Here is a 12,416-nt window from a genome sequence, read left to right on the forward strand (position 1 = left end):
TGAATAAGGGGTTGGACTAATTAAACGGGGAAATTTCGGTTCAACTGTGTCAAACCTAGTTAAATTGGAGTAACTCAAGTCAACCAGACGGTTCACTTAAAATTAGAAAGAAAAAAAAGCGAAATACTACTATAATATTTTGTTTTATTTTGGTCCAAAACAGATGGAAAGATGTTATCTCAATATAATTATATAAAATTTTGTATTTATATACAATTATATATGACATCATCTTGTCTGACCGAATACTTTAGTCAATTAAACCGAATACGAGACCTATCCCGGATTGATATCCAGCTCAAATTTCTTAACATTGATGTCATGCTTCTAATTGAAACCATAGATATTCTGTAGTGGAAGTAACTCATCTTGGCTCTATTAAACTTTCAGTCATGTTGTCCCCTGAAGAGGGTGTGTTTGATCCAGGTTGAAAATTATTATATCTAGATTTGCTTAGATCTGAACTAACCGAATGAAGAAATGGTGGTTGAGTTGGTTGAGGAATTTCATGATTGCCATTAATCATTTTAACAACTACTGACATTGATGGTCTCAGCTCTGCAGATGCTTGTGCACAAAGCAACCCTATTTGAAGCAATCCGCATGCTTCCTCTCGACGAAAATTACCCTCTAGGGCCGGATCAACGATGTCGGATAGCCTATTTGATCCATAGAGGCTCCAAGCCTTGTACAAAAGAAGCAGAGGAAAATGATCATTAGCCTTAAAACTGTAACAAAACTTTTCTTGTTAAACAAGCATCGAATGTAATAGTTTCGGATTATAACAGTTACCATTTGTAGGATAGAGGATGAATTTAAAACAAAGGTACTGTTTCTTTTGCCAGATACGATTTCGACAACTAGAACTCCGAAGCTGTAAACATCTGCTTTCTCGGACAACTGACCACGAACTATATACTCCGGAGCCATATAACCCCTAAATATGAACATTAAATATAAGAATAGTGAAGTGTCTGATACGATACGTATTGGATACTGGTAAGATAACGATTTTGGTTGTAGGCTCTTATAGCCCAAGGCTTATGCAGGATATATCCTACACTTGTGTCATATACAGAACACATTGATCTCTAGCTACATAAGAATAAGATGATATAAAAAGTGAAGCACTTACAATGTGCCAGCAATGGCTGTGCTAATGTGGGACTTGTCTTCTGGAAATAATCTAGCGAGTCCAAAATCGGCAATCTTGGGTGTGAAGTCCTCATCAAGCATAATGTTGCTTAATTTTATATCCCTATGAATGATTCTCACAGGTGAATCCTCATGAAGATAGGCCATGCCCTCTGCAACCCCTAAGATGATCTTATGCCTCACTTCCCAAGTCAATGGTTGAGAAATCCTTCTGACTGAACCGATTCGAATGCGACAAGAGTAACTAAGTAGTATATAGAAATGAAATTTCTTATAGAGCAGATATCGGATATAAAGAAACAAACCAGAAAGGTGATCGTGGAGGCTCTGATTAGGTACATATTCATAAACAAGAAGGCTTTCAGGTCCTGTAATGCTGCAACCCAAAAGCTTTACAAGATTTTTGTGATGAATTCCATTGATCAAATTGACTTCATTGAAGAAATGATCTGCCCATTGTGTTGTGATAAAGCTAAGCCTTTTAATTGCTACGGTATTTCCATCCGGAAGAACTCCCTGTACAAAAAAAATCAATATAGTTAAGCAATCTAAAAGGGCAGCCCAGTACACGAGGCTCCCATTTAGTGGGGTAGATGTAAGCAATCTTTACACATCAATTTAGTCGCCGGATAACATAATAAGGCATAAGATCGGAAGTTACTTTATAAACAGAACCTGATCCCCCTTGTCCTAGCTTATTGGCCTCATTGAAGTAGTTTGATGCTTTTTCAAGAATTTCATATGGCATATTTAGCTTGGACTTGCTCACTCTATCCAAAAGTACACCAAATTGTCTTTTTTCTGAGGTAAGAAAAACATGACAGAAATTTTAAGTACTTGGAGTTTGGACAATATATCCTAGTTTGAAATGTCAAACAATTGATACCTCTTCTCTTCTTCAATACATTCTTCTTTACGAAGAAAACAACTGTTGCAACAACCACCAGAAGCGCCACGGCGGTAGAAGCAGCAGCCAGGATTATAGCTAGCTTTTGATGTCCTAACATACAGTAACACAGCTTTAATGATATGCTTTATAAGAAAAGTGATTTTTGTGTAATTTTCACAACATGCCTATTATCAGATTTCAATAGGTAAAATTCCATGACAAACACATCATAAGGGAAAAACTTCCACATAAAAGTGCTCAAAAGAATCAAATGTTTCCTTTGAATATCACTTGCAAAACAAAAGTAAATACTAGATACATGCTTAAACATTGACTATTTGATATATTAGAGTTCTAATGGCTATATGGCCTATATGAGATATTCAAATCAAATATGCATCTTAAATTCATTTCCAAACTAGAGAAATACTAATTAGGATGGGAGGGTCAATGGCCTAAAAATCAACTACGACAACGAAATATTTTCCTGCTAAGCAGGATCACTTACATGGATTAGACGATGTCGAAATGTCCTAGAATAAGTCACATCTATGGACAAACCATTTAAAACCAAATCCTTTTCAGTGGTTTCATTTCACCTATATACTTTTTTCTTGGTCTCCTTCCACCTTTGACTATTATACATTTGCGCTATATTGAATGTGATCTAATCTTCCTATATCAAATGTCTTCTTCAAACATGTCCAAATAATCTAAGGTGAGAGTGCGATAGGTTCTACATCAACTTTCTCCAAATGGTTTTAAACTGTGGTTATGATTGCAGTTACGTTGCATTTATCGCAAAATCGTCTGAAAGTGCGGGTTCAAATGAGATTGCGATGAGGTTGCAAAGAGACTCAAAACCATAACACTGCAGCCAAAATTGAAACTATGGACTGCAATTTAAAACCTTCTTATGCATTCATTCCTAATTTCCTCCTAAATCCAAATCATAAGAGATAAAAATCAATATCATAAAATAAAATTAAACAAGAACCAGATAGAAAAACAGAGAAATAAGGGAAGGTTCATAGAAAAAAAGGACTAGCTCACCACGATTTCCTCCGGCAGGTGAATCATTGGTTGAATTGTTATAGAACTTTTGGTTCGAATATCTCAAGTAACAACCAGCATTCAATGCTCTCCCTTCATCTCTTGGAACACAAGAACCAATCTTTGTAACAGCATCTTCCAAACAATTCATGCAGGCACTTCCATTCACAATTTTCCAACACTGTGCCAACCCATAAACACTTACATTCCTTATATTCACAGACCCTACAAAGAACCCATCATTTCTTGGTGCTAACACACTCAAATTTCTCACTAACTCCAAAGCATTGTCTCCATAAACATTCCTATTACCCTTAAAATCACTGGTGTTACACACAGTTGTGTCTTGATCACTTAGACTCTCATTGAAGAAGTTATAGTCATCATACCTGAGACAGAGACCCATCTACAGAGAATTAAAAGGAGCCCAAATACACATGTGTAGTTATTACAGAAGGTTAAACAGTAGTGTTCTTAAGACATTGGTTAAGAAATTCAAGATACAAATTTTGCATAAGAAAATGGTAGGTTCAACATATTAAAAATTCAAAAGATCATTTTTTGTGCAAAGTTTTCATTTTTTATTCCTTAAACAATGTTTGGACTCTACATGACCCATAAGCTAGTTGACAACTTATGATCTAGCTGATTAATTCATAAATGTGTGGTAAGATTAATTTATAAGCTAGTTAGTGTAATGTAAAATAGCATATGCCTCTAACTTATGAAGCAATAAACTATCACAAGTTATCAAATATAAGCAAAGTTTTAATTGTGATCCATGTTGTAGTTGTATTAACCAAAATTGTATACTATTGTGGGAAACTGCACTCACAATTGTGGTCCTTGTTGTGATTGCCGACTCCAGTGATTCAAATTGCGGACTGCATCACATAATGCGGCCGCAATATTGTGGTTGTGGTAACCGCTACAATTGCATCACACCGCATTTGTGGTGTGATACCGAATCACAATGATGTCGTCGCATAAGACCGTAACGCAACGGCGCAACCGCATCGGATCGCATTTGGGCCGCAACCGCGGGCCACATAGACCGCATTGATCTCAAAAATATTTTTTTACTCACAAAATAATTCAAACTGCAATGGCTGTTTCACCTTGCAGCACGACGCTTGTATAGCTCTCCCACAACCCCGTTTTCACGGTTTAGCCTGCTCCCATTTCGCTCACCGCTACTACGGGAATCACAGCAATCCGTATTGCAACAGCCACAATGACTGCAATTATGACCGCAACCATAATTTAAAACACTGACTAACTCAAATTTAAGACCTTCAAAGGTTATAAGCTCCTACCTTATTGTGATAAGCCTATTTACCAAATGTCAATATTGGCTTCTGTTTTATCAAATAAAATAAATTTCTATCTTATAAGCCAACTTGGTATTACCAAAACACTCTTAATATACCCTTTTGCAAACTTGGAATCAAAGAAGGAAAATTTGTACTAGGAATAAATGAATAACTTTTCCTTGTGAACCCATCTTTATTTACATCTTCACTAGTGTTTGGTTACTATTCTCATCTCATCTAATGAAGATTACCATATATAAACCTAACTATACAAAAAGATATTGAAGAAAGTGAAAACATTCCAACCTGAGATAACAGCCATCAAAGAAGAGTCTTCCACCACGAGTACCTTTCTGAAAGGGAAGACAACTAAGTATTTGAGTCTTGCTTTGTGCAAGACAAAGATCACAATCTGATTGAGAAAGATCTTTGAAACACTCACTAAAAGCATAGACAGTGTTGTTTCCAGTGCCATTAACAACTGCACCATATCTTTGTGATGAAATAAGAGGAGTTAGTGCATCCATGGAAGCTAAAAAACTTGATATGAAAACATCACGGTGAAGCATAGGTGCAGTTCTGTTGGTGCATAATAAAGCTGCTTTTGTGGCTCTTGGGTCAGAAACTGCAATAGTTGCAAGGGAACAAAGGAAGAGAAGCAAAAGAGATGAAGAAGCCATTGAAGGTGGAATACTATTTTCTTTTTCTTTTTTTATGGTTGCTTTGTTGCTTGAATATCATAAGCACATAAAAAATGGGGTTTGGAATTTGAGAAAATAATATGTAATAGTATCATCAAATCATCTATTATTTGTATATTTTTAAATATAAGCCATACAAATCAATAATAGTTGATAGACTAATAATATAAAATATTTTATAATAATAATAATTTATAGATTTTAAACTCATTATTCAATTGCCAAATTATCTATACTATATATAAAGCCACTTGAAATGTAATTTTCATTTCCTATATTGCCATTAACATTATTTAATTTTTACAAAAAAACTATATAATCCTAAGCAACTACCACCAATACATTAATTAACCACATATCTCACCTTGAATTTAACATTATCATAAACACAAAAAGTATAATATAAAATACACCGAACACAACAAATACATTTTAATTCATAAAAATAAAATATATAAAAATTGAATATGTAGTATCACAAAGTATTCACCGACAGGCACGAACTGTCTGTATACATTATTAATAATAATAATAGTAGGTAAGCCCGATAATAATAATGGTAAGTAAATAAGAGTATTTCTAATTAAAATAGTGATTATTTAGTTTTTACTCAAAGATATCATTTAAAAAGATTTTCATGATCAAGACACTTTACTTTTCTATAGTAGTTATTATTTTTGCATAAATATTATACTTATTAAACATAGTTATAACATCAAATTGTAAATAAATGATTGTAAAAATGGATATAAAAATAATTGAACAAAACTTGAAGGTAAAGCAAACCTAGTTATGATTTATTTAAACTTAAAATAATGGTGTTTTATTTGATGTCAATGAAGGGTCATTGTTTTGTTTTTTATTTGGAAGGATCGTTGCAACTTTGAAGCAAAAAGAAAGCGAGTGAATGGCAATGAAGTCAACGGAAGGAACATTTAGATTTTGGTCATGCTATACTTACATGTAGGTGACACAACCTAGGACAAGATAGTGGGACCATTTGCGTACGTGTCATTCCCTTGTTGGATGGCTGTGGAAGTTGTATAAACAAAGCCTGTCATTTTTAGAGTCAAAAGAGTAAGTGCTTCGGTCTTCAAGTATTGCAGGAGGGAAGGACCCACACGGAGAGTGAATTGTAGTAATTTCTCATGTGCTCGTGGCCTTCGACAAATGGTAGGCATTTTATCATCGTTAAAATTTAATGGTAAAATATTTTTCTCGCTAATCAAAGAAAGTAACACTTTTTTGAATAGAAGATGTGTTACTAGTTATTTATGATGGGTACGGTTGAGCATGGGTCACGTAAGGGTCTCTTACTCGACCATAAATATTGATCGAGTCATTTTTTGAATTTAGAGTCATATTAGACCCGAAGTTAACCTGACTCTAAATATCGTTTGAGTCAACATTTGAGCCTTAACCTAGACCTAATTAAATGTAATGTATATCTCTTTTAGAAAAAGTCTCTCAATATTATTTATTATTATGGATATTTAATTTTATATATGAAATGATATATCTATATATATTGTTAATCGTATATATGATAAAAATTAGAGAAATAATGATATTTTTTATCAAAGACATGTCATTACTTTGTACATAATTAAATAGAGACACATATAAATACGATGAGTGAGTAACCATGGGACGAGTTTAGGTCGGGTCATGCTTATCCCCTACCCAACCCTAAATATTGGTCGGTTTTAGTTTTTAAACTCAAACTCGACCCTAGACTCGATGAGACCGATCTTATTCGAGCTCGATCATGATCGGACCAAACTGAGTGAACGAATAGGGTTCGGTCCTGCTATCCTAAGATTTATTATTTATCTGACCTTAAATATCGATTAAGTTAATTCTTGAATCTGAACATGACTTCATACCCAATTAATTATAATATATTGTTTTAGATAAAATATTTTAACTTTACTTATTATTATTATATATATAATTTTATATATCAAATTATATCTATATATTTTGTTAATCGTGTATATATTGTAATGATAAATCATTTGCAAAAGAGTATTCTAAATAGCTATTAAAAAACACAATTAGAAATAAGTAGATAGATCATGGTAGCAAAATATATTATCTACTTTGTATTAAACAAATGTCATTATGTATACAATTGAATAAACATATCAAATAGAAATTATTAGTGACTATGTGACAAATTAGACTAGGTCATGTTTATTCCTTATCTAATCCTAAATATCATTTGGATCTAATTGTTAAACTCAAATTCGATCTTACACATGATAAACACAATGGTACGTAAATTCAATTATGATCGGGTCAAATTGAAAGTTAAAACAAAATTCTAAAATTACTCATTTTCAAATTTTCTTATTTCTAGAATCATACCTAACTTCACTTCTTACATTCAAGGATATAGGAAAGCTTGCCCACACACCTTTTACAATAGTCACCACTATTTTGCAAAGCAATCTCTAGACTTCACAACTAATAGAGTATTAATGGACAAATTAGTATAATAAACTTTTATGATTGTTGATAACACAATCGTCGTAATGGGCCAACCAAAGAAGGACTAATCCAAGAAGAGCTCACCGAGTCAAATTTTGAAGTCAATTAAATGGATATGATCATATCAAAACCATAGATTTTCTCTTAGTGACTATTGGAGAAAGTGGAAAAAAAATCAAGCATAGGCATTACAATGGGCCGTCCTTTGTTTTTATCCTCTAGAGTCAATCATCAACTTAAGAAAATTTGGGCTATTCTGTTGGTCATTCTATGAAAGTATTGGTCTAGCAGTGTAAAATCATGATGACAAAAAAATTAAATATTTAATTTGTAAGAACAATATTTATTGTGAGAGATATACATATATCCAAAATATATAAGTTTTTTAATCTAAAAGGTGAAAATATATATTTAGTAGTACAAAAGTCATGCTAATAAGTATACAAGAGAGAGTGTGTGAAAGAAAACTCACTCGTGAACATATTGTAGAATCATTATCATGACATAGTCAACACAGCATGACTTTGCCATGTTGGAAGAGTATTTTATAACGGATTTAAAGATCTCTAGAGTAATATTTGGAAGAAATTTCAAAGAAAATATTACATACTAACACATTTAAAAAGCACAAAAAGTATAACCTTAGCTCCTTCAACTCTTTTCTTTATCACCAAGACATAGTAGATATCATGATGGATGCAAAAAGCAGCGTAAGAAATTTATAAGGATTACGTCAGAAACCTTAAAAAACAGAGAATATATTCACAACGTTTTTATTTTGGAAAGGTTCCTTTTTCACTTAGAAAGGTTTCAATTCTATTTTTCTCTCAAACTGGGTGGTTTTTTTCTATCAGCAATATAATTTATTAGAAAAAATATAATAAAAATTAGGAGAACAAGTAGTACTCATATTCACTACATTCATGAATTAACAAAGTAATAGACAATTTGATGGATGTCACACTCATTCTACATAAGAGAATGAAAAAATAATATCCAAAGTCTCCTCAAGGTTGAAGCTAAGTCTTCAAAGATAATTTTATTCTTAATAATCCAAAGATTGCAAATAGTAACAAACCAAAGAGTCACCTACAATTTTTTTCTTGCTCTCCATCCAAACCATGTTCTCATGAATTGAGAAACGAGTCTTAACATCATTATGGATAATGGAGATAAGATCAAATATAGAATATAACGATTGCCAAACCAAATATGATTTGAACAAGAGAAAAATAAGTGGTTAGTAGATTCTCCAACTCACCACATAGAGCACAACTTTGAAGATCTTATGCTCCTAAGACTTCTCTCTTAGCTAGATTCACTTTAGTTGGAACTCCATCCAAAACAATTTGCTCAAACCTTCTTCAAGAAATCATGTTCTCGGCTTCCTTCCTCCTAATGCAAAACTTAATATGCATTTCTTACTGATTATTGCTCACCTTTGTCATGAATCTAAATCTAACTACATCATTATCTTGTTTAGGCAAATAGTCATAAAGGCCTTTTAAAAGAGCTTCAAACTCATCTTCCTCCCAATCCAACAAGCTCCTTCTCCAAGTAATATTCCAAGTTCATACCCCTTCACACCAATCTCCCATGGAGTTGACCATGGTATCTTTATCTAAAGCTACCTAAAACAATCTTGCAAAGGAGTTATTAAGAGTATCTTCCCTCACCCATAAATATGTCCAGAACTTAATAGAAGAACCAAATCCTAAAGAGCAACGAAAAGTCGAAAACCACACTCACTCAACCACAACTGATCTCTTCTCTAGGTTGACTAAGGTTCCCTAATTCTCTCCACCAAGATGAACCCCTCAAAGTGGGTAGTTAACCTTTGACTTGCAACATTTTCCTTCATTCTTTCCTCTTCCACATACTTACAATATATTTCTTTCTTCAAACAAATTCATTTTAGAATCTTTTATAGTCAATTACACACAAAGGGGTAGAATTGTGTTTGAAAACATTTTGATAAGTTGAAATGACTTGTAAAAATGTATATTTAGCAATCAGACTCACAGAGACAACAAACTAAGTTTTTAAAGCAAGCTTTTGAACAGAATTAATTATGTCATTGTTAGTTCCATAGTTTATATCATATCAAATAGATAAATGAATTAGAAGGGTCAAAAGATTCACACACAACAAGTGTCTTTATTCACCCCAACTTGGGCTCTATCTAGTCAACACTATCCAATATTCTTTCTTTATAAAATCACCTCTGACTCTATCAGTAAGTATTATTTACTCATCGAGTCACTCTTAGCAAGGCTTCTTCAGGATCTTAACAAATAAGTCAATAAGATTTGTTGTGGTTAAAATACCAACAAGAACAATATAGCTATATATTACAAGTTTTACACTGGGCGGGTGAATAAATAGCAAAGATTGTAAATAGATTGTTTATTCTTTCTCAAGTGTATGAAGGTATTTGAGCTAGAATACTTATAGAACTTTCTTTTTCATCAAATTAAAGTTTGGTTATGTTTCTAATTGCATTGGATTACTTGTAATTTCTATAGAGCTTTGCCTAGCGTGTAAGTTTTATATTTGTTTACACAGTTGTATGGTCCTTTAAATAGGTTTTGGAATTAAGATGATCATTTTCAATGCAATTGATCTTTAATCCCACATGCTTTTTTATTCGGATTAGTTTTAGTTTAGTCTTTGCATGCTTTTTTGTGTGAGCTAGGAGTTTTTACCTTTGCTTTTTTTGTGGATATAATTTGACTAATCTTTTTATACACTGTTATTGTATTATTGTATTATTCATGTTTAATTAAGCGGGTACACTTCAAGTGTCTCTTGCATTACATAATGACTTTTCTTGGAAATGAAGTTATGTAAATGAATGCTTGTTTTTCTATAAAGTGAAGAAAAATAATCCCATTGACTCATTATTCAACATGTCTACTTGTTCTGAAATATTGTCTTTCCTTGTTGGATGTTCTTCCATGTTTGATAAAAAAATTGTAAAAGAAAAACTAAGAAAAATATCATTCTATAATGTTTTTTTTTATCGGCAATTGTTAGTATGTTAATATGTTAGTATTTTGTTGTGGGTGAGACTTCACACTCAATCTCCTACACCCTACCATCAAACCACCCTTATAACTCCCATTAAGGTGGTCTGATGTTGAAGAGGGCGGTCGTAAGGAAGGGAGTACAGAAGGTTATAGGTTCGAGTCTCACTATCATTCTATAACGTTGATGTAGGTAACAAAGTAGTGACATGTTTCCCGAACATGATTTCAAAAATGTAGGTGGAAGAGTGGTTGGTGAAAAAACAAATGGAATTAGGTGTGTTGTGGAAGGAATGAGATCGAAGAAAGGAATGAGGTGAAAGAGTGACAAGTTAAAACTAAGAGTATGTGTATATTTGAAGATAAGAAAAGGACTATAATAAAAAAAAGTGAGGAATGTAAAAAATTAAACATGGGGTGCAAATAACACCTCCTAAATTCAATTAATAATATTTGATGTATAATTTGTTCATGTTGTTATGTATTTTGTGAGATTTTATATGGAGATATCTTTATGTATAAAAAATGGAGAAAAAAATAAGTAAGGAGAGATATAGATAATTTTATTTTTATTATATAAAATTGTAAAATTATGTCTTACATATAGCATAACTCAACTTCAAGCGTCCTTTTGTTCAACAATGTCGGATATATCGAGAGTAAAAAAAAAGTGCTACATTGCATAAAAATGGATGAATTGAAGAATATATAAGTAAATGAATTAAGATATATAATACTTTAAAGTTTTTGGTCCAGATATATTTCTATTTCTTAGAAATTGAAATAATGTTATAACCGATAAAAGATCTCAAAACAATCCTAATAGAAAAATGAAGAGATGCCTATGATATCTTTTATGACCTATATAAGATACCACAAAAGCATGCAAATCGGCTTCAGCCATGCATAAATGAAAGGTTGGCTTTGCTTGTGTGGTTGGACAAGTATCTTTCATGTGTGATGCTTGGTTACCATTTTCATGTGATGAATGTCAAATCATTTTGTATTTCTTTCTTTTGTGTCGACCGTGTTTTTTTATTTATCAAATCCTTCTATTTGGAATGCATATTATTATATTTGTTCATGAGGGTAAACTCGTATAATGGTAAAATTGTTGGTTAATAATTATAAGATCATGAGTTTAAATCCTTAAAATAAACCCTTTCCTTGTAGAAGTAAAAGTGTATACATTTATTATCTCAAGAACTAATTAAGTAAGAGTCTGGTACATTATACCATCGATTTTGAGACTATCGTAAACTATGTATATTTGGCAACCAAATGAAATTATAAACTTAACGTTTTTTTAATGAAAATTAAACTCAAAGTAGAAGCTCCAAAATCATGTGTAGGTTTATTTTTTGTTAGTTTATTTTTTTTCTTCAATTTTTTCACTTCTTATTTGAGCACATCATAACTTTTTCTCACTCCTCTATTTTCTTCTTCCACCAAACTTCATAACTCTTCCCATCATCACCATAATTTATTAAAACTTTTGTATAAAACTCGATATTTGTGTATTATTTATTTTTTGAATTATGTAATTCATGTTTACCAACTTCTATTTAATTGTATGTCATGTTGTTTTTAATATTGATATTGGTTTTTATATTGTATTTATTTTAATTTTTTTAGCTTATGTTATGCAATATTAAAAATTTATAGTAAAAATATATATAATAATAAATATTAAAAAATGCATATTTAAAAAATAGTGTAAAAGACAACCAAAGTAATCATAACATAAACAAATAACCTCATACTCTTTTCTATAATTTACTATGTA

General features: G+C 31.9%; 1 protein-coding gene across 1 annotated transcript; it reads right to left on the reverse strand.

The window, feature by feature from the left end:
• LOC109331884 (cysteine-rich receptor-like protein kinase 3) lies at positions 350-5,192 on the reverse strand. The gene is made up of 9 exons (XM_019566652.1): positions 5,151-5,192; positions 4,717-5,095; positions 3,098-3,486; positions 2,042-2,155; positions 1,817-1,956; positions 1,461-1,671; positions 1,136-1,370; positions 793-937; positions 350-685 (listed from the first exon to the last, which is right to left on the reverse strand). The coding sequence occupies exons 2-9, from the start codon at positions 5,088-5,090 to the stop codon at positions 365-367; spliced, it is 1,929 nt and encodes a 642-aa protein (XP_019422197.1). The 5' UTR covers positions 5,091-5,095; positions 5,151-5,192; the 3' UTR covers positions 350-364.

The sequence above is a fragment of the Lupinus angustifolius genome, chromosome LG17 (genome assembly GCF_001865875.1).
Source record: "Lupinus angustifolius cultivar Tanjil chromosome LG17, LupAngTanjil_v1.0, whole genome shotgun sequence".
Classification (NCBI taxonomy): Eukaryota; Viridiplantae; Streptophyta; class Magnoliopsida; order Fabales; family Fabaceae; genus Lupinus; species Lupinus angustifolius.